Below are 24,074 nucleotides of genomic sequence, written 5' to 3'. Positions count from 1 at the left end.
CAGTTTCCACATCCACTATTTCTGGCGATTTTCGTGATTTTATTCATTTTTTTCTCAAATACGTCAAAAAATGTTTAGGACCAACAGAGAAAAACTAGGAGGGGCCAGTAACTGGAATCAACACTGAGGATATCGGACCTATTCACAATAAAGATCAAGAAAATAACATGACATTATGTACAAATAACAAAACAAAGATGAGCAGAAAAAAGACACCCAAGCAAGGAGTCAAAAATGGCTTAGGAATATTTGTGCATTTGTTTTCACGTTTGTAACAACGTTTCCTTACCTGTAGTTTCCTCCGTGATTTGCTCGCTCTGTACTTTTCCTGGCATTATATACTTTAGTTTTCATCAACAAACTGCGACAAAAACTTGATTTCTTTATTTCCTAGCCTGTTAAAAGAAGGGCAGTTTCGAAGTATTTAGTTATGTGTTCTTTGCATTTACGATATGTCAGTAATTTGAGTAAACTCGATCAACATTTATTTCACTTTTATAAGTTACCTACCAATAACATCGAAGTTCGAACATTTATCTTTTCAAAAAAAATTACAACATTTTTACACTTGTATCTAATTTGTTTTAGATACTATTTATTAATCTAGTATTTCTTTGGTCTCAACTTCACTGATCTTGGATTTCAAAAGTATCATTACTATCAACATAATGAATGCTACGGTGAGTCAAGACAAGACATTTTATCACAAATTTCAGGTACCATAATTTACATAATTTTGAAGTTGAACGATTGCTATAACTACTCACCTAGCTTTTACATAAATGTTCCAACATTCAGTTTTAAAGGGTAAACTGGTTTGGTCATAGAAATTGGAAGACGAACACAAACGCATACAGTAAACTTTTTTTGTGCCGCTTTTACGTTACGTAGGTAGGATCGATGGTGACTGCCGTCTGCAACTGATGATGACGTATTCGTAAGCTGTCGTCTGCTTCATTTTGGCGCCCTTTCTGACAAATGAACCTATGTGTGTTTCATGACTTCATGTTTGAAATAAACAAAGTTAAAAATGGTTTATGAACTTTTCCATTGGATGAAACGTTCAAATTTATTAACCTTTTCCTTTCAAAAGCATTAATCATTCGTCGAGAAATACTGATTTGAGAAGAAGAGATTTGAACAATATTTTGACACATAATTTGGTTAATTTGTTGCAAAGAGCTTTTCTCCACATTGGCGGAGTAATAAACCAAAGCGGAATGCCACAGGAAGTCGTAATTTTTTAAACGTCTTGCTTTACGAAAATTTAGCTTATGTCGAGTATGGCTCAAAATAACGATGATTTGTTATGCATACACGAAAATATGATCGAAACTTGAACTCTGTTGTGACTGCCATTTTGAATGCATAATAGGATCTAGAAAGAGGTGGACCCAGAGTTCCAAGCACAGTCGACGCAAGCGCCGTAAAAATCATTCGTAACTTGCACGTTGACGTGTGAGGAAGACCTCCAAAACTTTGCCTAATATTTGAATACCTTCTTGTTATATCACATCTATTTACAGCAAACAGGTTCATCTTGACTAGATTCGACAGTATTTGGAGGCAAACTGGAATTATTGCTTCAGAGAAGACGTAAATTAAGACGAAAACGGACCTGAGCCTTGTGTACAAACGAGGGCATTGCTGGTGGTCGTTCATGAATTATGCATATTTATGCTAATCACATGAGAGTTGGAGCCGTGACCCCGTTTACTGGACTTGTTGCGCTATTGTTTACATTCCGATAATACCACGTTTCGCGAACGTCGCTAGACATTTGCGGTTTTTATGGACGTTGGTTTGAGGTGGTAGTGGTTGTACAAGTATGGCATCGGACGTACAGCCAGGACCGGAAACTACAAATCTAGTAATAAGGACAGGAGTAAGTCCACATGAAAAAGTTGGATTTCCGATTCAAGATTGTGGCGCTGCTACTAGTACCAGGTCATTCGAGATGAAACGTGAACAGCATGAAGAAGAGCATGGTGATGATGTTACAGACAATAAGGACCTGAACTCAAATGCCCAAAAGAATTCCAGTGATACAGCTCAGCTGAAAATTTCCCCGCTAACTACTAGTATGCGGCCGCCAAGGAAGCGTCGCCATAGCACCAGTCTGCCGCCTCCCAGTGATCACAGCAACACAGTTCCGAAGTTTAGCAGTCCGCAACAGGTGAGAAAGAGGCGGAGAACTGCGGCAGGAAGTTTTCAAAATATGAAATTTTTATTAGGGGGGAATATTTCCGACCCTTTGAATCTGAACAGCTTGGTGACTGGCGACCCTAATGCGCCGATAGTGTCTCCGTATTGCTCGCCAGCACCGTCTCGTAATAAAGATTCTGTACCAGTAATAATACCACAGGATATCACAGATCCGTTGAACTTAAAATGTGGAGAAGGTGACGATTCTGTTCTGATAGTACCGTCTTTTACGGAACCATCCAAAATTGGAACCAAAAGAAAGAAAAGGCACTTCAGTCACAGGCGGAAGACCGATGCCCAAAAGAAAGATGGAAGTTCTGATTTCACAAGTGACAGTAGTGAAATTGAGAAAAGTGATCAAAATGAAAGAGAAGTTCCCACTCACTTGGAATTGAACAAACAAAATAATCGTCAAGATCAAGTACAAACCCAGCGAGCAGACAAAATTGTGTCACCAGTTTTAGATGCATTCGATGATACATCACCAAGAGGTAGACAGCGGAAAAGAAAACTCGACCCCAGCTCAAAAGTGAGTCGTTCTTTACTCAGGACAGATTCACTGCAACCGAAAGAGGACCAGCAGGCTCCAAAACATGTCCGGAGACAAACCAGTAATGAACAAAAAATACTGCCAAAACACAAAGGAAGAGAAAGAGAAAAACTTTTCAAATATGGCAATTACAATCAATATTATGGGAAAAGAATCGTCGAAAGTGAAAGAGATGAGCGATTGAGATGTTTTAGCAGGGACTGGTTCAAAAATAAAGATGTACTCGACATTGGATGTAATATTGGGCATGTAACAATAACAGTAGCAAGAGACTTTGAACCAAACCGTATCATGGGAATTGATATTGACGGAAATCTAATAAGCATTGCCAGGAAAAACGTTAGACATTATCTATCACCATCCAGATCCTTCCTTGGTGAGAAATTTCCAGTGTCTGCAGACAGGTGCCAGGGACCGATATCTGCCCCACCTATACAACGAAGTGGAACAGACCAATCTTCAAGGTTTCCGCACAATGTGTCATTCAAATGTGTAAGTATGATTAAAGTTAGGGGGGGGGGGGGCAGGGATGTCTTGTGACATATCAAGTTTTCAATATTACATATGTAATGAACCGTTAAATCTTTCATCTTTTTTTCTCACCCAAATTTTAGCAGGAAATGTGTTCTAAAACTTAAAAGCTGTATTTTTGTGCAAGTTTATCAACTTTTAAGAGGTGGGAGGGGCATCAGCTATCAGGCAAGGACTGATGGATGCAGTCATCTGTGCATTGATAAACATGTTGACAATAATAGCCATGATGAAATCAGGTAATGGAATGAAGCCATGGATGATCGGATCGGGGGAAGACCCAGTCTGGCAAATGTCCAAATTTCTGATATAAGTACCCACATCTTATAGTTATAGTTAATCCATTTCAATGATGTTTTCACCAGCCCTGGACAAAAGTTCTTTGGCGTGTTTATGGTGTGAACAATTTTTGTTGATTCATTTGAAGACATTGAATGAAAGATTTCAGTATAGAATTGATTCATTTGTTTATTCATTTAAAATGGCTAAACTAAACAATGACGATTGGTAACATATACATCACATCTCAGTACAGCTTTGTGTACGGACAGTACCAGTGATTCATGAAAGCATCATGGGTGTACAATACACTGTGTGTGAATCAGTCTTTAATATAAATATGTGTGATTATTATTATATACATTGGTACTTGTGTGGGTGTTGGAATGAGAAAAGTAGGTGTATTATCAGTGGTGAATTTCTTTCATTTATAGCAAACCCAGAAAGGTATATGTTTACATGCGTGTCTGAAATACACAACTTGGGGAGACCACATGTGATCTCACTAAGTTGTGTTAATTATAATTTTGTCATTTCTATAAACAACTGAACCTAAAGTGCTAGTCTTGTGGCTGTTTGTGGCTTTGAATTCAAAGCCATAGATAGCCTGTCAAGTACAAAACTGCCAGATGTACATGTATGTATTTGCACACTTGTATTATACATTTAGATGTATACATAAAATTAAATTAACTTTTCATCGCAAGTCAATGTATATAATTAAATATTGAAAGGTAACAATTGTGTAATTACCGAACCAAATTAGAAAATGTCAGTAAAATGAATCCTTTGTTTCAAAATATTTCAAAATGTCCTTACAGATGAAGTGTAGTGATTCTCCTGGAAAATATTGGTCTCCGAAAATTTTGTTTTGATTGTTTCTTTGATGTACATGTAGCTGCAATAATTGTAGTGTTTGTTGTGATTTTGAGGGCTTTTTCTTCTGTTTTTGTGCTTTTTTCATTTCGATGTTTAACTGGAAGCAAATGCTACAATTCTTGTAACGTAAATGCAAATAGACGGAAGCAATTCAGATCTAAACCTCAAAGTTGGGTAGATTTTTCTGCTAAATTACACCTTACCTGGCGAAAAATAGGAAATTTCCTAACTCCAACATTAATGACAGAGCCTTCAAGACCTGAGAAGTGCCTATGCCAACGCTAGGTAAATGTATTATTATACAATCTTCAGTTTGCCTACGTAGTGGTAAATAGTCTGTAGTGTGTTCCACCTTCTCAAAATGAAAACTAACTGCAATAATAGTAGAGTTTGCTGTAATTTTGAGGGGGTTTTCTTCTGTTTTTTTTGTTTTTTTTTGTTCCAATGTTTAACAGGAAGCAAACGCTACAATTCCTGTAATGTTAACACAAATAGACGAGATCATGCTGAAAATGTGAACAAGATGTCAGCATATTACCCATTTCAAAATGCTGATTTTGATTTGATTGGGGTACCTCAGAACATTTAGTACACTCTCATCTAACATTTGGCTATTACAGTGTATATTTGCATACTTACCATTGACATTAGTGCTAGTAATGGGCAAAATGGAAAAACACATTTAGTGGAAAATAAGTTCAAACGTTGAATATCCAAATGAACTTCGGAAGCTAAACACAGCTGAGTTTCTATTTATAGTATTACAAGTTAAATGTGTACAGTTACCCACATGATTGTCATGCAAATATAGTTTACTATTCACAGTAATCATTTGTAAATAATCTCCTTGGGTTCACTCCCTGCTGTGCATATCAAATTTTATATTGTTTTGTATACAAACATAATGGTGTCATTTTAAGACCAGTGAAAAGTTTCCAACGCAAAAAAATATTCCCCCCCCCCCCCTCCATAACAAATGTAATATGACTGATGCATTGTATTGTCAGTATCATGGATTTATCGTCATGGATATTGCTGTCTAGATAATTGACAATTATGGTTGTGAAATTGTGTTAAGGAATGTGGGTCATCTATTATGATATTTGAATAGCTTACTAAGGTTTGTTGATTCAGTGACTGTTGATATAATCAATAAAAGTGTACATTTGTACATTGATAACAACCTTGAGAAACCCATTCTTGTGGATATGCCAACAAGGATATTGTCATGGTAAATATGTTTAAGGGCTCTTTTAAATTCAGGCTTATTTGTCATTTTTACAACAATGTATATGTAAGTAACAGAACTGTTAGCCTTGTAGTGGTATTACACATTTACAGGCACTGAGGAAAGCCTGGCAGCTGTCACTTTGAATTCTAAGCATCAAGTGCTCATGATTTATTCCATGTTATTTACACATACAGTACAGTTTATATAAAAATGTAGGTTTTTTAGTGTATGGCTAAAAGTTGTAAAGGAACCCATGCCACATTGTCAGGGAAATCAAAATTATCATTCCAAATGAAAATTCGAACTCGCAGAGTAATATGTTCTTGGGACTAAATTCTAAATTTTCACATGTCTTGTCGGCATCATCAGCAGTATATTACAACGTCAGCAAAACAGTAAGGGTTGCTGTTGAGAATTTTGACTCAGTGAGTAAAAATTTCCATTTAGAACTCTGAATCCAGAGTCTTTGAACATTTAGTTCTTGCTGAAATTATCACCTTATTCACAGGTTTACCTGAAAGTGTTTGCTGAGATTTAAAAAGTCCATTTACACAGCGAGAGTAGGAGGAAATGGATGGAAATTTGTCTGGTTTCTTCCATTTTAAATGTCATATTGTGTGTCACAATTTTCAAAGCTATCCAAAAATATAAAATGACTACTCAGACTAGAGAATGTGAGGTATACATGTTGATAGTAGTTTGTACCTTTGCCCTTAACAAAATACAGTAAGTGCATTGTTGCCGTAAGTTTTGAGATATGGGTTGACCATATGGCAGCATTTATTTTGTCCCAAAATACATGTATCACAGTAATTTGTGCAAACACACTGTGCTATTCACAAAGCTGAAAAGGAAGACAAAAGAATGCATGTATTTATGATACCGTTTCTATTAAAGAAAATGATGCACTATGTAAACATAAGGCCAAAAAAAAAATATCTGGTTCTGGTCAGGGTAAGCTTTCTAAAGTGGTGCGACGATGCGAATTTTTTTTTTTCCTAATTTTTTTTTTTTGCAAATAAGTAAATACACATTTTTTTGCCAATTTACATACTCTGTTCTATCATATTTATCTCTTGAAAAACTTCCTTTTTCTTCGAAGCAGTTTAGGCTTTGCATTTAAGCTGTCTTGGCATGTAGGGTAGATTTCAGCTGCTTGTTCTCCTGATATCAGGAATAAATAAGGAACGGGAAAGCAAAAATTATCGGGGAAAAAGGATCAACGCGAGGGTATTCAGGGCACACGCACGTGCTGACCAGAACCAGATATATTTTTTTTTGGCCTAACATGACCACATTATGAAATGTTTGATATGATATGATATGATTTTATTTGGGTAAAAATTTATACAAGTACATATTAAAATACAAGGATAAAAAATCACCGAGGATAACACATAAAATAACACATAAAAGTGGTCCTCATAGGGGTATTCAAAACGCCATTGACAATAAACTTGTTCAGGATTGTGAAACTGTCAGATTAAAAGTCATACAGTGACACAGTGAAGTCATATGACAGAGGCTCATGACACATGACTACAACTAAAAGTGTGCCATACACTTGTGTACTTTGGGGGATTTGCATGAGTGCTTGTACCTATGTCTGGCTGTACTTTCATAAGCAAAGAGTGTACAAGTGCAAATATCATTGAGTACCCACACTTGAACTTGTACTGAATGGAGGCCTGTTATTATTACATCATGTTTATCTGAAATGGCATATTTCCACACAAAAAAACTAGTGTACATGTACAATCGTTTTCAGTGTGTACAACAGTTGTGTGTACCCTCATTTGCATATCATTTACATATCATTTGCATGCATGTATGCATGAAGTGCAAATACCACTAGTATGTATGCTCAGTGGTGCAAGTAAAAAATAGTGTACATGTAAGATCATTTTCAGTGTACAACAATCATGTGTGCCCTTATTTGCATATCATTTGCATGCATGTATGCATGAAGTGCAAATACCACTAGTACAATGTATGTATGCTCAGTGGTGCAAGTAATTTCTGATACATACATATGATATAGTTGTATGTAATTATGACAATAAATTACATGTACGTATTATTAGTGAAGTACAATGTAGTTTTGAAAGGGTTTTAGAACTCCAAAGGATGACAATTCTGAAACTTGTACTTTCTCATATTTCATTAAAACTACCATTAATTCTCTGACTAACTCCAGTATATTCTGACATACAGTACCCTATTATCTGTCAGTAACAAGTACTGACTGTGGTTGTGTTGTTCATGTGACTTCTTGAAATCTTATGTAGTAATTTTCTCCACAGGAGGATTTGTTAGCTGCTGAGAATTGCCCGGAGTACTAGATATAATACTCATTTCTACCTGTGTTGTTTCACATTTTACTAAAAGAAATTGGAAAAATTGTACTCATTTACTAAGATTTTGTAACCTTTAGAATGTCAGATACATTGTAATGGTACAAATCTGATGAGATGATTGGAAGTTAATGCATGATCCCCACTGCACTCACCGCTTCATGACCTGTGATCAGGTCACTGCCCCACTTTATATTCCTGATATTGATCAGACAGCATTTTAAAGGCCAATGTTTCAATCCCTTGTTTTTGTATTAGTGATTATTCTTTTGTTCTGGATTGACTTTCTGTAGCTCTGTCAGAGAACTGTTTTTCACCTAAATTTAATCTTAATCTGAACTGGCCGTTGCCTTGGTTACACACAGGTTATGTTAGACATTCTCAAAGAAACTGCAAATTTGCAAAGTACGTGTACATGCATTTTAATTTATTCATCTATCATGTATTTTTAACACTAGTCCGATGTTTTTATGCACTAGATTTATTTTTAGCTGAATATGTTTAAGCATTTTCCAAGGAAATTATTAAGTTCTGTTCTCATACATGTACTTTATGGATTGGCCAGGTCAGTGTACTTTCTGATGATAGCCAAATTTTGTTGTTGTGTGTCAAAATGAGAAAAACTGGTATTTCTTGTGAGTCATCACATAGTAAGAGATATGGGAAGACCAAATATTTGTGCGCCACTTGAAATTGCGTGTGTCAGTGGCGCATCAAATTGGCTTAGAGGGTACACTGATCGTCTTCTTTCTGTATTTACATGTGAAATGTGCCACCAGCCAGATATGTTATTTACAAATATTCAAATTTATCCTGTTTTTCCCAAACTTGTAGTCTTTCGTGTACAGACAAATACCTCCTGGGTAGAAAGAGGATTAATTAAACTGTGCCTGACAAGTTGTTTAATTGCCATTCCACCAAATTAAGCCAAAATAAATGCATTTACAGTAGTTATTTGTTGTTGATACTAATAGGAGGGTGTTTAGAATCACAACAACAATTTTTTTCACATGTATTAAAATTCATCAGGTGTGATCATCATGAATCAATAGATATTCAAAATAATATATGCAAAGTGAAATGTCTTGTAAGTTGCAGGCAATATCATTCTAGGGTTTTGTAAGGCCATAAACATCTCTCTAAATTTTGTAATGAAAGCACAGCGTGACAGTAATGGTATGTCAATTACAATGACAAAGCTATCGTATAGGTTTTACTTTGCTGTATCAGTGTATGGAACACTTTAAGTCTTCAGTTGGACTAGAAGTTTGTCCTTCGCACATCAAACACATTTAATACCCATTCAATAAACAATTATCACCAAATAGTGGAGGCCCAGTACTTACTGAGATTATGGAACTCAAAGTGACAGAGTGATACACAGTTTTAGTTTCCCTACTCATTTCAACATGATACTTAAAAGTCAATTGTGAAATTACCTGACCTTGGTTAAGTTTGTGTGTTATAATTTTTGCCCTGCAATACAAAAAGTTGAGTTTTCTTAGCTTTTGTAATTCCTGTGATCAAATATTTATCAGACCTGTACTAAAGTGATCACATCATGGACATACAGTGGTAAGTAATTGGGGGAGATACATGTAGGGTTTATAAAATTGTTGATAAGATGCATCATTTTACATGTGTGACAAGTTCCCTACATCGTTGTACTGGTATTTGACCCCCTCCCCACCCCATAATAAAGATACAATGTGCAGAAATGTATGTATAAAGTGTTAGCCCCCTCCCCCTGATACCAGTGTTCCCCACCAAAATAAGGTTACAAGACTATGCAAGTGTTACAGATTAACCACCTTGAACTAATATGTAATGTGTATCATTATTTGTATACAGCCAGGGTCTAAAGGTCAAAGTTCAATCTGAATCCTGCACCAGTGTTATTACTCTGATGATGATGACCCTTCATTTTCAATTTTGTTTGTCACTGAATATGACAAGGAATGATTTACAATCTTGTCTAAGTGGGGAAACCCATTTTTTTAAAACAACATACCTATGATTTCTTAAAAATGACCTGTTTGACCCAGTGATATGCATAAGCTTACTCCATACCACTTCCCTTTCATGCAATGGTACATATGCATACAATGTATACGTGTACATTATCAAAACTGCCACCAGAACCTAGATATTCTCTCTTCCTTGGTTCTAACCAGCAACTACATTGTATAGGTGTTGTCAATCATCTAAGCCCTCTGGTACTATGTGAACGTTATGACAGCACCCCCATGATGAGTGAGTGCAAGTGTACATGTACTTGGGGTACATGTATGTGTACAAGTGCATGCAGTATTCTCTGCGGCCGTACTTTCATTAGTAAAGTGAGGGAAAATGCAGCAGAAAACACAAAACAAATGAGTGCATATTATTATACCCCTTGTGATCATGGTTTTGAGTACTATGAATATTCAGGTACTCATTTGCATATCATTTGCATACACATGCAATCGTGTTTTCGGTTTTGCACTGCAGTGCAAATACGGCTAGTATGCACGTGCAACAATGCAAGTCACCTCTGGTACATACACACATATATATAATGTAATGATATTTAGTATATACTACAGTATAGGAATGTTTGCCTTACATGTCATAAAACTTATCAATCATTCGACCTACATATGAACTATTCAGCTCCTTTGGCATGTATTATTATTGAGCCCCATAGGACAGGAACAATTTGTTTGAGACAGACCATTAATGCAATAATCATGAGACTGGAATTTGATTTATGTGTTTCAGGAAGGGGTTTCATTAGAATAAGCATGAAATATTACAAGGTGCTGTATGATTAATAATGTAAGGTACTAGATGATTAATGTAATTATGCTGATAAAAAGACATTTCCTGAACAAACTCAAAGCAGTTTTATCTTATTTTCTCTTTGTTCTCAAGAACACACCTGCTAACCGTATTGCTTCACTGAACGTATGTTTAGATCTTTTTCAGTGCTATTTACAAAATATACTTTATAAATTATCATTCATTATTTCAGAATGCAAAATTTATTTGTTTTAGTAGCCACGAAGTGGTGGCATGATTAATTTACATTTATTGCGCATTTACAAAAATGTTGGAAATGTTGTTTCTTGGATTTGGTTTTAAAGAATTCAACCTTTACCATTTTCTTAGCCGAGAGACTTGGTTACCTGGCTCGACATACATGTACTGTTCTAGCAACCTATTCGCATCAAGCCAGATACAATGTAGACACGTATGCTACTAACAATGTATCTAGACTACCAAATTAGCAGTAGTCCCCAGGACACATACATGTAGACTACTAATCACTGTATCTAGACTACGAAATTAGCAGTAGTCCAGGACACATAGACTACTAAACATTGTATCTAGACTACCAAATTAGCAGTAGTCTAGGACACATAGACTACTAAACATCATATCTAGACTACCAAATTAGTTGTAGTCCAGGACACATAGACTACTAAACACTGTATTTAGACTACCAAATTAGCAGTAGTCCAGGACACATACATGTAGACTACTAAATATTGTATCTAGAGTACCAAATTAGCAGTAGTCCAGGACACATAGACTACTAAACATTGTATCTAGACCACCAAATTAGCAGTAGTCCAGGACACATAGACTACTAAACACTGTATTTAGACTACCAAATTAGCAGTAGTCCAGGACACATAGACTACTAAACATTGTATCTAGACTACCAAATTAGCAGTAGTCCAGGACACATAGACTACTAAACACTATATTTAGACTACCAAATTAGCAGTGGTCTAGGACACATACATGTATGCTGTCATAATGCTACGAGCGCCATAAACACCTACATGTAGAAGCATGTTATGAACACCTACATGTACTGTAGGAACAACGTACAGACATCTAGGAGCATGGAACGGACACCTAGGACCCTGCTAAAAACATGCTACATTTTGTACAAACACCTACATGTACATGTACATGTACATACATGTAGTAACAAGGGGTGCTCAACAACACACTTTGCATCATTTACACGATTATTGAAGACTTTTCCAAAGGTGAACTGTGGTGTCCTATACATTGTAAATACACCAGATGCAATGTGATGGCAAGAACCTGGTATAGGCATTAGCGCCTGCATACATGTACAAACTGTACATTTTGTAGTACTAGCGATGCAACATACATTGTATTATGTTTATCAAAAGAGGGAAATCAGTTCATCCAGAATGTGTATCAGGTACTGCGTAACCAGCTATTGGTGCCGATTTTATCATGTTCACTTCTCAGATGAAAACAATACACTATCAGTTTCATGCTTCAGTGATTGTTCATGTGCATGCATACTAATATGTATATGCTTTAAGAATTATATCAGATGGCAGCTTATTTCATGGAAGTCAGACCTGCTGATAAATCTATAACATCAGAACCTAGACCATGTTTCTAATACATTCCATAAGAATAGATTGAACTTTATCAATCAATGCAGTCTTGCATTGTGCCATCTGTTTCCTGGATCGATGGCTGAAAAATTGCAGGTTCCTTTACAGTGTGTTCACCCATAGATGTAACTACAGGAAGAGTGCTTAGAAGAAGCTGCTGCCAATGACACTGACGCTTGCCTGACAACATTTTAATACCTTCCATTCAGTGTGCCCTGTAATGATAGCCTAATTTTGTTGTTGTGAGTCAAAATGAGAAAAGCTGTCTTTTCTTGTGAGTCACCACATATATTTTTTGTACATGTAGTAAGAGGGGAACACCAAATTTGGTGCGTCACTTAAAATTAGTCAATGAAAGACTGGCTTAGACTTAGAGGGCACACTGCTTCCATTCACAAATGTACCAGGTTTGATTGAAATTGATGAGTGTCTGAGATATGGCTGTCCACAGACCAGTGGGTAGTAAGTAGGTAAAATCTAGTGGGGTTCCCATGTCATTTTACCTTGGTTCCCAAACAAAATTACCATAGACTATAGGGAAATAGTGCCATTTCTACCTCATTCTCCTTCTCCGTTACTGCAGTTCACCAATCTTAGCAAAAACACTGACAGACAGATAGAGAGAAGCATATAAAAATGAAAGGACAGGCCATTCCTATAGCCCCCTCCTATCACAGCCTGTTAAGGGCTTTATTGTATGTCAAACTGATAAAAGTGAGGGTTTTTGCAAGTCACCACACAGCAAGGGATAGAAGAATACCAAATTTTGGTCAGGTGCATCACAAGAAATTGTTTTGTGTTAATGGAAAATACAATTATACAGAAGTGTATGTTTTTTAGATAATTTTTTTTAGATACCAGTATATTTATAAAGTATTATTCTTCTTTGTGAGTGTAATACAATAGTAATATATATTTTATAAACTGAGTCATGAAGGGCATTTTAATACCTCAGGTCCTGATGTTATCAAACATATTTTGTCCTTTTGTGTAACCAGAGTTCAGGTGACTGACATTTTATGGGTGAAATTAGAACAATCTTAGAACTGTACATTTTTGTATCTCTTAACCTGTCTCAAGCTGCCTAACTACTGTAAACAAACTTTTGTAAGTCGGCTCACATTTTTCCGCTGACGTAGCGATAAAGGAAGATCTGTAGAGGAGCATCTGTTATAGTGTTAAGCATTGTCACTAAGACTCGAGGCTAAGAGGTTTACAATGATGCATAGTACATTGTACAATATAATTTGTAACCAATATCCAATACAGATTATGTATGAGATTAATGATATAAACAGGAAATTGTTAGAATGATATAAATTAGAAAATTAATAGCACCTAATTATCAATCATAATTGTGCTTACTGGTATTTTACAAATACAAATGTACATGTAGCAGTTCACTGGTATTTTACAAATAACAGTAAAGTCTGTGGAAAAAAAGTACAGATTTTGATAGCGTATTAGTGTAGAACAGATAACAAATGGTAATTGATTCAAAGAGCATAGGAAATTACACAGTAGAATTCAAGTGTAGTTCTAGGCATTTTAAGTACAAGTTCATCTCTTGAGGCACAGACATCTTTCTGGGTTTGTAGTGAATAAACTGAGAAGAGTAATATTTACATGTAGGTATTTTAGGTAAAACTGTGTTGATTTGTAGGCAGATTGTCTACATTTGATAGACACGGGTCTATTTATACATTGACTTCATCAGTGTTAAACTTTTTACAGTTACAAAAGTTTACCGATTGAACGTTTGAATTTGCATGTTTTCTGATTGAACCTTTGAATTTGCATGTTTTCTGATTGAACCTTTGAATTTGCATGTTTTCTGATTGAACCTTTGAATTTGTATGTTTTCTGATTGAACCTTTGAATTTGCATGTTTTCTGATTGAATCTTTGAATTTGCATGTTTTCTGATTGAACTTTTGAATTTGCATGTTTTCTGATTGAACGTTTGAATTTACATGTTTCCTGATTGACCCTTTGAATTTGCACGGTTTCCAATTGAATCTTTGAATTTGCGTGTTTTCTGATTGAACCTTTGAATTTGCATGTTTTCTGATTGAACTTTTGAATTTGCATGGTTTCTGATTGAGCCTTTGAATTTGCATGTTTTCTGAGTAAACTTTGATTAAAATTAGCAGGGGTCTGGAGTCCAGTAATCATTCAATTTTCATTTGGGGCCACCAAATTCACTTTTCAGTAGTCTTACGTCTGTCTTCAAACTGTATCAGAATTGAGCTGTAGTTTATAAAAAAAATATGAAGATTTATTGATTCACGATCACTGTGTACGTGTACATGTATGTTATTTACTGGTTAGGCATCCATTAATTGGATTTGTCACATTCTACATGTATGTTGCCAGGAAAGCTTGTCGAAAATTGTAATTTTGAAGATCTCACTAAGATTAAGAAAAAATACACATGAAGACAAAAATTATATGAAGATCGTGAATCTCACAGTGATAATGACTAAAATATTGACCTACAAGACCTAAAACCAGTGATCCATGATGGACTAAATAACTTACTAAAAAAATGAAATATCAAAACAGGTTTAAGTTTTAAAAAAATTGTGTGGTTCCAATTACGCTGAATTTTAGAACAGAAGAATCAAAAAAAAAATTTCATGTGTGAGTGTCTAGTTCAGGTAGTTATGTTTTCCGTTGTTTTCCATATGGTATCTGTGTTATTGGTTTCTTCCCATCAGATGTACAGCCATTACAGATTGGAAGAACAGTTTTATATTGTCTTTTTAAGTTGATGTCAGTTTATGCATCCACTATTTCTCGCGAGACTTCACAATTTTCGCGAGTTTATTATTTTTTCTCTTGAATACGTAAAAAAAAGTTTAGGGCCAGCAGTGAAAAACTGGGTGGGGGTCAGGTAACTGGAACCAAACAATGTTTTTAGGCCTTAGAAATAGAAGTATATTTATACTACTCTGTAGTGTAGTGCTACAGTATCGGTGACTTCGAATCTCGTAAAGAGATGATTTGATACCACGCTTAGATCTAGACTACCTACTCTCACTCACTCACTCATTCACTAAAAGGGAGCAGCAGCATATGTTAGTAAAAACATACTGATATATCGACACCCACACATTAATATAATCTTTCCAAAAAATTTCTCTTACCAATTAGAGCATTTTACAATATCAGACTTTGATGTGATATTTATTGTAGACAGAGTTACGTACACACAGATAATCTTTCCAGCAACTCTTAATAGTCTAGCCATGTAGTAATCTTCTTACGATATCAGGTAGTATTTGTAAGTAGATGTGAATTGTCTGTGTGGAAAGGACAGAGGTTATTACTGTGTGTGAATGCTTTAATCCTATGTGCCTACATAGACAGCAATGGAATGTATAGAAATGTGTACACCCCAGGGAGTTGAGAATGTTGTAGGTTGTGTGTGTGTGTGTGTGTGTGTGTGTGTGCGTGCGTGTGCGTGCATGTGCGTATGTATGTTTGTAATTCATCTCCAAGAAGATTAAGTAATGTAATGGGTTTCCTGTGAGATCTTGAATACAATACGAATTGATCAACATGATATATGTAGTAATGCATACTTTTCTTACAAATTTTTTCACTGATCTTATCAGTATTTTGAGGAGGAAAGGAGGGGGGGATTGCGTGAGTTTATTTGGAATGTTTACAATATTATACCATGCATAAGCCAAATTATTGTCTTTGAACAGAAAATATGGATTATATACCCTGGTCATTCTACGTCACAGCAATGTAAGTCTATGTCACTGGTTCTGCAGTGCTAGAAATACGAGTCAAAACATTTATAATCGCCATTTTTACCTAAATTATGACTGAGGAGGTACATGGCCCCTTAGTTCACTCATATTTTCCTTGGCGGACCGAAGAAAAATGTTTGGAATAATCTCTAGATGTCAGACTGTACAATGTAGGAAATTTGCTCTTTAGAATGATGAATGGGGAGAGCAGTGTACTTGTAGTATACAGGATACAACAATAATAAGACTCAAGTAACAGTCACACCAACAGCTCAAAAGATCATTTCCTTAAATTTGTCATCAATCACAGATCTGTACATTCTCAGTAATATGATGATGTTGTGTACAAGTTTGGTGAGATTTCATGTACTGTACTGTGTTGGTCTGGTTCCAATATTCACTCAATTGTGCATACATGTACAGTGTTCTCCCCAGGATTTGTTGAAAGGATATCGGCTCATTAGCATAAATTAGCATCAATTTACATATAATTATATTCCCAAAAAATCAAAGTACATCATAATAAAATTAATATCAAACAAGTAGTACATGTACATGTGACCAAAGGAAAGTTGAAGGCCAATTTATTAATTCAAAATATTAGCACCAAAAAGAAACTCATAAAGCAGTGTTATTGATTATTATTGTTAGGAAAGCTGAAATTATTTAAATCTTAATGTCCACAGATAAATTAGACTTTCGAAACACGAAAAGTTTGTGTACAGCAACCAGCAGACATCGTGTTAGTCCGAAATATCGTGATACACGAGACTTACTATACTTCCCTATGGAGGACTTCCAAAACTCGCGATAGTTTGTGACGTCATGGCCGCCATATTGGAAAATCCATGCGTAGTCGTACGATGTATCAGTCTACAAATTACAATGTCAAACTTCAAACTAAACGTGTTTTCAGGGTAAAATTGAACATGAAGCTGATAATCGGAGATAACATTGCCACTTTATCGAAAGGTACATTAGTCTGTTCAACTCTTTTCACGACATTGAAGAATGCACATGCTCATGCTCTTGGGTTGAGACATACGGTGTTATCACTGTTACTCTGTCACTCATAGAAAATTAACTAGACACTGAATGTCAACTTCATGCGTTTGTCGAACTTTTATACTTTATAGCAAAATGGCACGGCATCGTTTGATTTTATAGTTGTCAAAATCTGGCAGTTCCGACATGCTTCTACGGTCGAACCAACGTTACGGATGGGCCGGTTTTGCCTTTGATTTACCGAAAGCTGTTGTACCGAGTGTGAATCACACTACCATTAGCGGGTTTACGCATTTTATTCCTATCGAAAACAATACTGATGGCAAACTTCAATGAAATCTGTCTGGTAATCATTACCATATCATAAACAAGGATGTCGGGCAAGATCTAAAGCGTCACGGCACATTGTCAAGCATCACGGCCTGCCGTCCAAGCGTCACGGTGCCGTGCCGCTTCAAGGGCCTAGGGAGAACACTGCATGTATGTTCCCATACCATGGAGTACATGTAGGCTTGCCAATGTCTGTCTGTGTTTTTACCAAGGTTTTAGAATCATCATCAGGTAGTAGTTGGCCCAGACTTTCTCACAGTCCTCGGAGCTTCACATCGCAGGGCTGTTTTGTGTGTATAGATATCTAGTGCATAATTGTACTTGAATATCTTTGTACTGTGCATTCGCTTTGACCACATAGGGCTAACCAATTGTTGACGTGTTACTGCAATACTCTGTATTATCACAAAGCTCAGGTGCGGTACCAGGAATATGTCAATGAATGGTTAGCCCTATAAAGTCAATGAGGGTGCTCAGTACAAGGATATTTTAATACATTGTATAATTATATGGTAGATATCGGTACATATACATATACATACAAAACATCCCTTTCTCTGCTAGTGATGATCCCAAGACTAGAGAGTCTATACATTGTAGTTGGCCCATCAATGTCTGTAAGTGTTTGAGGTTTTAAATTGATCAGGTAGTAGTTGGCCCACCTAGGCTGGCCGATGTCTGTAAGTGTTTGAGGTTTTAAAATGATCAGTTAGTAGATGGCCTACCTAGGCTGACCGATATCTGTAAGTTTGAGGTTTTAAAATGATCAGGTAGTAGTTGGCCCACCTAGGCTGGCTGATGTCTGTAAGTGTTTGAGGTTTTAAATTGATCAGGTAGTAGATGGCCCACCTAGGCTGGCTGATGTCTGTAAATTTGAGGTTTTAAATTGATCAGGTAATAGTTGGCCCACCTAGGGTGTCCTGTAAGTGTTTGAGTTTTTAAAATGATCAGTTAGTAGTTGGCCTACCTAGGCTGTCCAATGTACATGTATGTCTGGTAACTACATACATGTATGTCCATTTCCAAAAATTGCTAGTTATATTTGAATTAATAATAAAGTGAGTATTCTTTTGTTTATTTATCATTTCAGTGTAACTATGTCCTTGAAAAAGATGACCTGCTAGCTTTGCAGAAACCAGAGTATGACGTGATCCTGTGTCTCAGTGTTACCAAATGGATTCACCTAAACTGGGGTGATGCCGGAATGAAGCGAATGTTCAAGAGAATGTATCGACAACTCAGACCAGGAGGTCGACTTATATTGGAACCACAATCATGGCAATCATACGCCAAGAAGAAGAAACTCACTGTAAGTTCAAAGGTCATCTCTAGATCTAAGGTTACAGGTAGGACAGTTTATGTCATCTACCCTGGCTTTAAGGTCAGAGGTCAACTATGCAATAGTTTTCAGTCTCGAAATGCTATACATGCAAGCTGATCTAAAGTTTAGGTTAGAAGTCAAATGTGCAAACTTTCTTGTATGTTATACTTCCCAACTCACCCTGCTGTAGAGTCAGTGATGAAATACAGGACAGTTTTCAGTCTTGTATTCTTGTGACTGAATGAAGAAAAATAATGGAGAATAATACAAGTATACCAGCACCAGTTACAGTGTTCTCCACAATTTAGAAAAATACAGGGGTGCCCTAATTTGCATATTTATTTGCATATCATTAGCATATTTCCAGATCATAATATTAGGAAGTGAAAAAAGTTTCCAAAAGCAAAAACTCCTATTTTATTCATTCAGCAAACTAAAATGTACTGAAATGTATTGTAATCACCAATTTCCAAACCTTTCACATAATTCACAATGTCAAAATTTCAGGAAGGAGGTTGACAGTTACACAAACGATGTTATAGTAATGGTTGGCAAGCATGTTTTACACACAGGAGTGACAACACATGGCATTGTTGATGTACATGTATGCACCTCTAGGCTAGCTATCACTTAGTTTTGAGTTGTTGGTTTCACCTTGTAAATGTGCATGTCATTCATAAAAATTAATTGAAAACAATTCATTTTCCTTTATTTCTCTAAAATTTGATATCCTTTTAATTTTCATGAATGGAAAATGATTTTTCATCCAAATTTGCCGGAAATACGTACATTTTTAATGTGACGAATTTGGGCTAAGAATAACCGAATGCGTTCAGTGCAAATGTACAGTAACATTTACAACATGGCTGCCACATCGGAGCTACCTCGTGGTACTACGATCGCGATTCACATCCAAACGTGATCATTTAGGACATAAATTTTACCATGGAACCGTACCGGAGTAGTTATTTCTAAAGAACATGTATAAATTTTAGGATTTTGTTCGTATTTATCGATACAATACGAAAATTGCCGTGACATCGTACATCGTATGCGTACTGTATTACGTATACGGGAAGGCTTGGAAATTACCGGCTTGATATACCCGGCCATAGAAACTACCAACGTACCGTCTTCTACTTTACGACGGTACTACATTTACTGTTTTTGTTTCGGCTACCATTGTTATAATCAAGGCGATAAATAAGTTCATAAATGATGATAGACGCAGTGTCGCTGTTCACTTCCTTCATTAACGGCATTGAATAGAATCTCTTGAAGACGTTCACACCAAAACAAAGGGGCGCTGAATGCAAACAGAGGGGCGGTTCTGTAAACAGAGGGGCGGTCCATGAAAACAGAGGGGCGGTGCGCCCCTCAAAAACCCCTCGTGGAGAACACTGAGTTATATCTTACACATGCAATCTGTCCTGTCTGTAAGGTCATAGGTCAAATATTAAAAAATTTAAGTCTTTCATATTTGTACGTGCATTCCAATTGACCTGGCCTATATTTTATCTTACCGATTACAATGGTAACAATCCAATGAGAGTTGAACGCAAGGTCTAACCACTACTATGTACAGATAACTACCAAATGTAGCTGGTATAATGAGATGTTATTCCCCGATATTTTTCTTCATTCAGCCAAGGAAAATACAAGTGACCTAACGGGGCTTTGTCATTACGAGTTGATAGATGAGTTGTAACAACCCTTATGTCATGAGTATTTTCCAGCTGAATGAAGAAAAATATTGGAGAATAATATAATTATACCAGCAGCAGTAATATCAAAGAAAAATTGGGAAAAGTAATGGCAATTTTGAACGTTTTGACATATATTTCAAACACAGCAGAACCAGTGATGTAGACACATGTTGTCGTGACATAGATGTGCATTGTTGTGATGTAGAATGACCAGGGGATAAATTCCATATATTTTGTTATAATGTCAAGTATCTGACAGGGACTAATTTTGCTGTCAACATGGTATGAAGTGTACAATATCTATTAGGGTGTTACAAACCTATATTTTAAACCAGGATGGGGATGGTTTTCTACTTTCACACTTGTGGGATTCCATTCCTTATGTCACATGATTCCAATAATGAGTCGTGTGACTAACAAAGAACATAAAACTGTTTCCTAATTGTAGATTCAGTTTTACATTCACAGAATACCAACTGTGTGTATACTGTAACTGCTATACTCTCTCTAGCAGTTCTAGTAATGTTATAACAGGTCACAAAGCATCAGGGGAATTTCAATATTATGCTTTGATTATATTCTATCTATGGGAGTTTTTGATCTACCTTACACTGTAACAGCATTCAGTAAAACAACTCAATCTAATAATTAATGTCTGTCCATTCACAGGAAACTATCCGTCGTAACTATGACGCGATAAGGTTGAAGCCGGAACAGTTCACGGAATATCTGCTGTCCAAGGAAGTAGGCTTTACAACTTGTGAAATGTTAGATACTCCAGTACATCAAGCCAAAGGTAGGTTTTACATACATGACATTAGAATTAAGTACTTACTCAGACTGGTTGACACTAGTAGGTAGGTTTTACATACATACATACATACATACATACATACATACATACATACATACATACATACATACATACATACATACATACATGATATTAGAATTTAGCACTTACTCAGACTGGTTCATATTGTCACAGTTTGAGATGTCTGAGTGATGAAGAGTGTATCATTGTATATTCATGTTCAGTACTGGTGGTTATTATGTTGCTATCTGATGACTTGTCAGTGGCCAAGTAGTTAGCTTGTACGTCTCTTTATCACTGCAGTCTTGATTCAAACCTGTCAAGAGCTGACTGGCTTTGATTTAAAAAGTAACTAGATCTGTATGTAAGAAGGGTGATGCTTGGTTTGACCTTACTGAACAACGCAGGTTTTCTTTGGGTTCTGCAGTTTTCCTTGGGTTTTGTTGACCCAAGATTGTACAACAGAATGGCCAAACTTTAGAAGGGCCCGTAAGCACAAGGCTTGAAATGAACATTTTCTGAAATTGGTAGCCCGCTAGGACTGTCCAAAAAAGAAGTTAATTTCAAGCCCTGAAGCCATACTGACAAAGTCAGCAAAACAGAGCTATAAAGGCATTCCCTGTGTAGTGGCAGGGAAACTTAACATAACCATGTATAAATTAACGGTGAAACATTATTTAATGCTCAAAATTGTCAAGATATTGTGAAAAAATTAAAACCAAATCACTTAGGGAACGAATATTGATGAGTGTGCTACTACCATATTTGGGCAAAGTGTGCCAGGGGGTGATATTAAAAATTATCGGACAGGTTTAATGTTTGCATTCTCTATTGAATTACAGAGAAAGAGATACTGTGTATATAGACTGTAAGATACGCTGTGACGCTCTGTCCCTACCAGCCTACTCTCACTCTCTGATATTAACTAAGTACCGTAATTCTTTTTTGACGTTGATAGGTTTCCGACGTCCTATTCTGATGTTTAGGAAGAGCCACAAAGCAAGATCTCAGACAGAATCTAACACCAGCCAACACAATGCTGCCAACAAACATGAAATACATCGCCAGACTAGGGAGCATCATTTAGAGTCGAAGAAAGATGAGAAACATAAGGACCATCATTCAGATGTGAAAAAAGGAGAGAAAGATAAGGAGCACCATTCAGTGTTGAAGAAAGATGAGAAACATAAGGACCATCATTCAGATGTGAAAAAAGGAGAGAAAGATAAGGAGCATCGTTCAGAATTGAAGAAAGATGAGAAACATAAGGACCATCATTCAGATGTGAAAAAAGGAGAGAAAGATAAGGAGCATCGTTCAGAATTGAAGAAAGATGAGAAACATAAGGACCATCATTCAGATGTGAAAAGAGAGAAAGATAAGGAGCACCGTTCAGAATTGAAGAAAGATGAGAGACATAGGGAGCATCATTCAGAGGTGAAAAAAGGAGATAAAGATAAGGAGCACCATTCAGTGTTGAAGAAAGATGAGAAACATAAGGAGTATCATTTAGAGATGAAAAGAGTAAACAAAGAGAAGGAGATGATGTGTGAACAAAAGACGAAAACAAAAACAAATGACAAAGAACTTCCACAAACTGAGATGAAAGAATGTTCCTGATTGGCCATGAAAGGTTTAGGCCTTTGCTGAGAACAAATCAGAATGTGTGACACAAAGTTATCACACAGAACATACACTTGTTAGATAACAGTATAACAGGTTACATCCCACCTAGAAGCCAGTTCCTGATTGGTTGCTGGAAAGGATAATAGACAGAAGTAAACCAATCAGGACAGTGATAGTTATTTACGTATGTTGATGTAAGACAAGAATCTCAATGACTAGACAAATTGTGAACATTATTTGTTGAAATTGTTACTTCCAAGCGATGGCATGATAGTCCAACTTAATCACAGCGTGACTAAGATAACAGTATTGCAGTAAGACAGCACTGAGAATTGTAAAATAATCTCAGAGGATTGAGAGAGATAGAATCCAGTGTGGTGTAGTGACCTGGTCATGTAAAGAGGCATAAAGCTGAGTTTCTAAATGTTTTGTTGGGTTTTAAAGTTTACTACATATTAAAAAGGTACCTATAGCATTCTACTTACAGAATCATACTTTGCCATTCCATGCTGTACACCATATTCCAGGTAAAGGAAAGACAAAAGATTTCATTATTTGGCCACTAGGGGTGCTATTCACATGTTTTTTATGAGAAGTGAAGGCCAGGATGGTTTGCATAAAGACAGCAGACACAGATAGTCGCATTGTTCCTGCACTAATTCATTAGGTACTACCAGTAATCAAAACATACCTTATCACTACTATACTGCTCTTTGTTAGACATACAGAGTTCATTGCTTCATGAGTTGACATACAGTTGGTGGCCACGACAAAAATTTCAGCCTTCACTTTGCCAAATCTGAGGTGTCTCCTTGCGATGCTTAAATTCTAAATGACTGGAACTTCTGTTACTTGAATATTGTGTATTGACAGGACCCAACTCTGGTATTTGGGTATAATACATAAACAATTTGATGACATCAAATATTACACTAGTAAATATTTACTGAAATTACAAGGACAGCCATGTTATGCGGTATAGTTTGCCAGAAGACAACTTTTAATGTCATCAAAGGTGTCGGGGATGTAGATGAGGGCTAGTAGCCGGCA

At 36.3% G+C, this 24,074-nt stretch overlaps 1 protein-coding gene across 1 annotated transcript; it reads left to right on the top strand.

Moving 5' to 3' along the window:
• The first annotated feature begins 1,828 nt into the window (after window positions 1–1,828).
• LOC144451295 (7SK snRNA methylphosphate capping enzyme-like) lies at window positions 1,829–23,018 on the top strand. Its single transcript, XM_078142098.1, has 4 exons — window positions 1,829–3,247; window positions 18,648–18,866; window positions 21,254–21,380; window positions 22,357–23,018. The coding sequence occupies exons 1-4, from the start codon at window positions 1,829–1,831 to the stop codon at window positions 23,016–23,018; spliced, it is 2,427 nt and encodes an 808-aa protein (XP_077998224.1).
• Window positions 23,019–24,074: the final 1,056 nt, after the last annotated feature.

This window comes from Glandiceps talaboti, chromosome 21, assembly GCF_964340395.1.
Source record: "Glandiceps talaboti chromosome 21, keGlaTala1.1, whole genome shotgun sequence".
In the NCBI taxonomy this organism is placed as follows: domain Eukaryota; kingdom Metazoa; phylum Hemichordata; class Enteropneusta; family Spengelidae; genus Glandiceps; species Glandiceps talaboti.
This window is presented reverse-complemented; position numbering and strand designations above follow the sequence as displayed.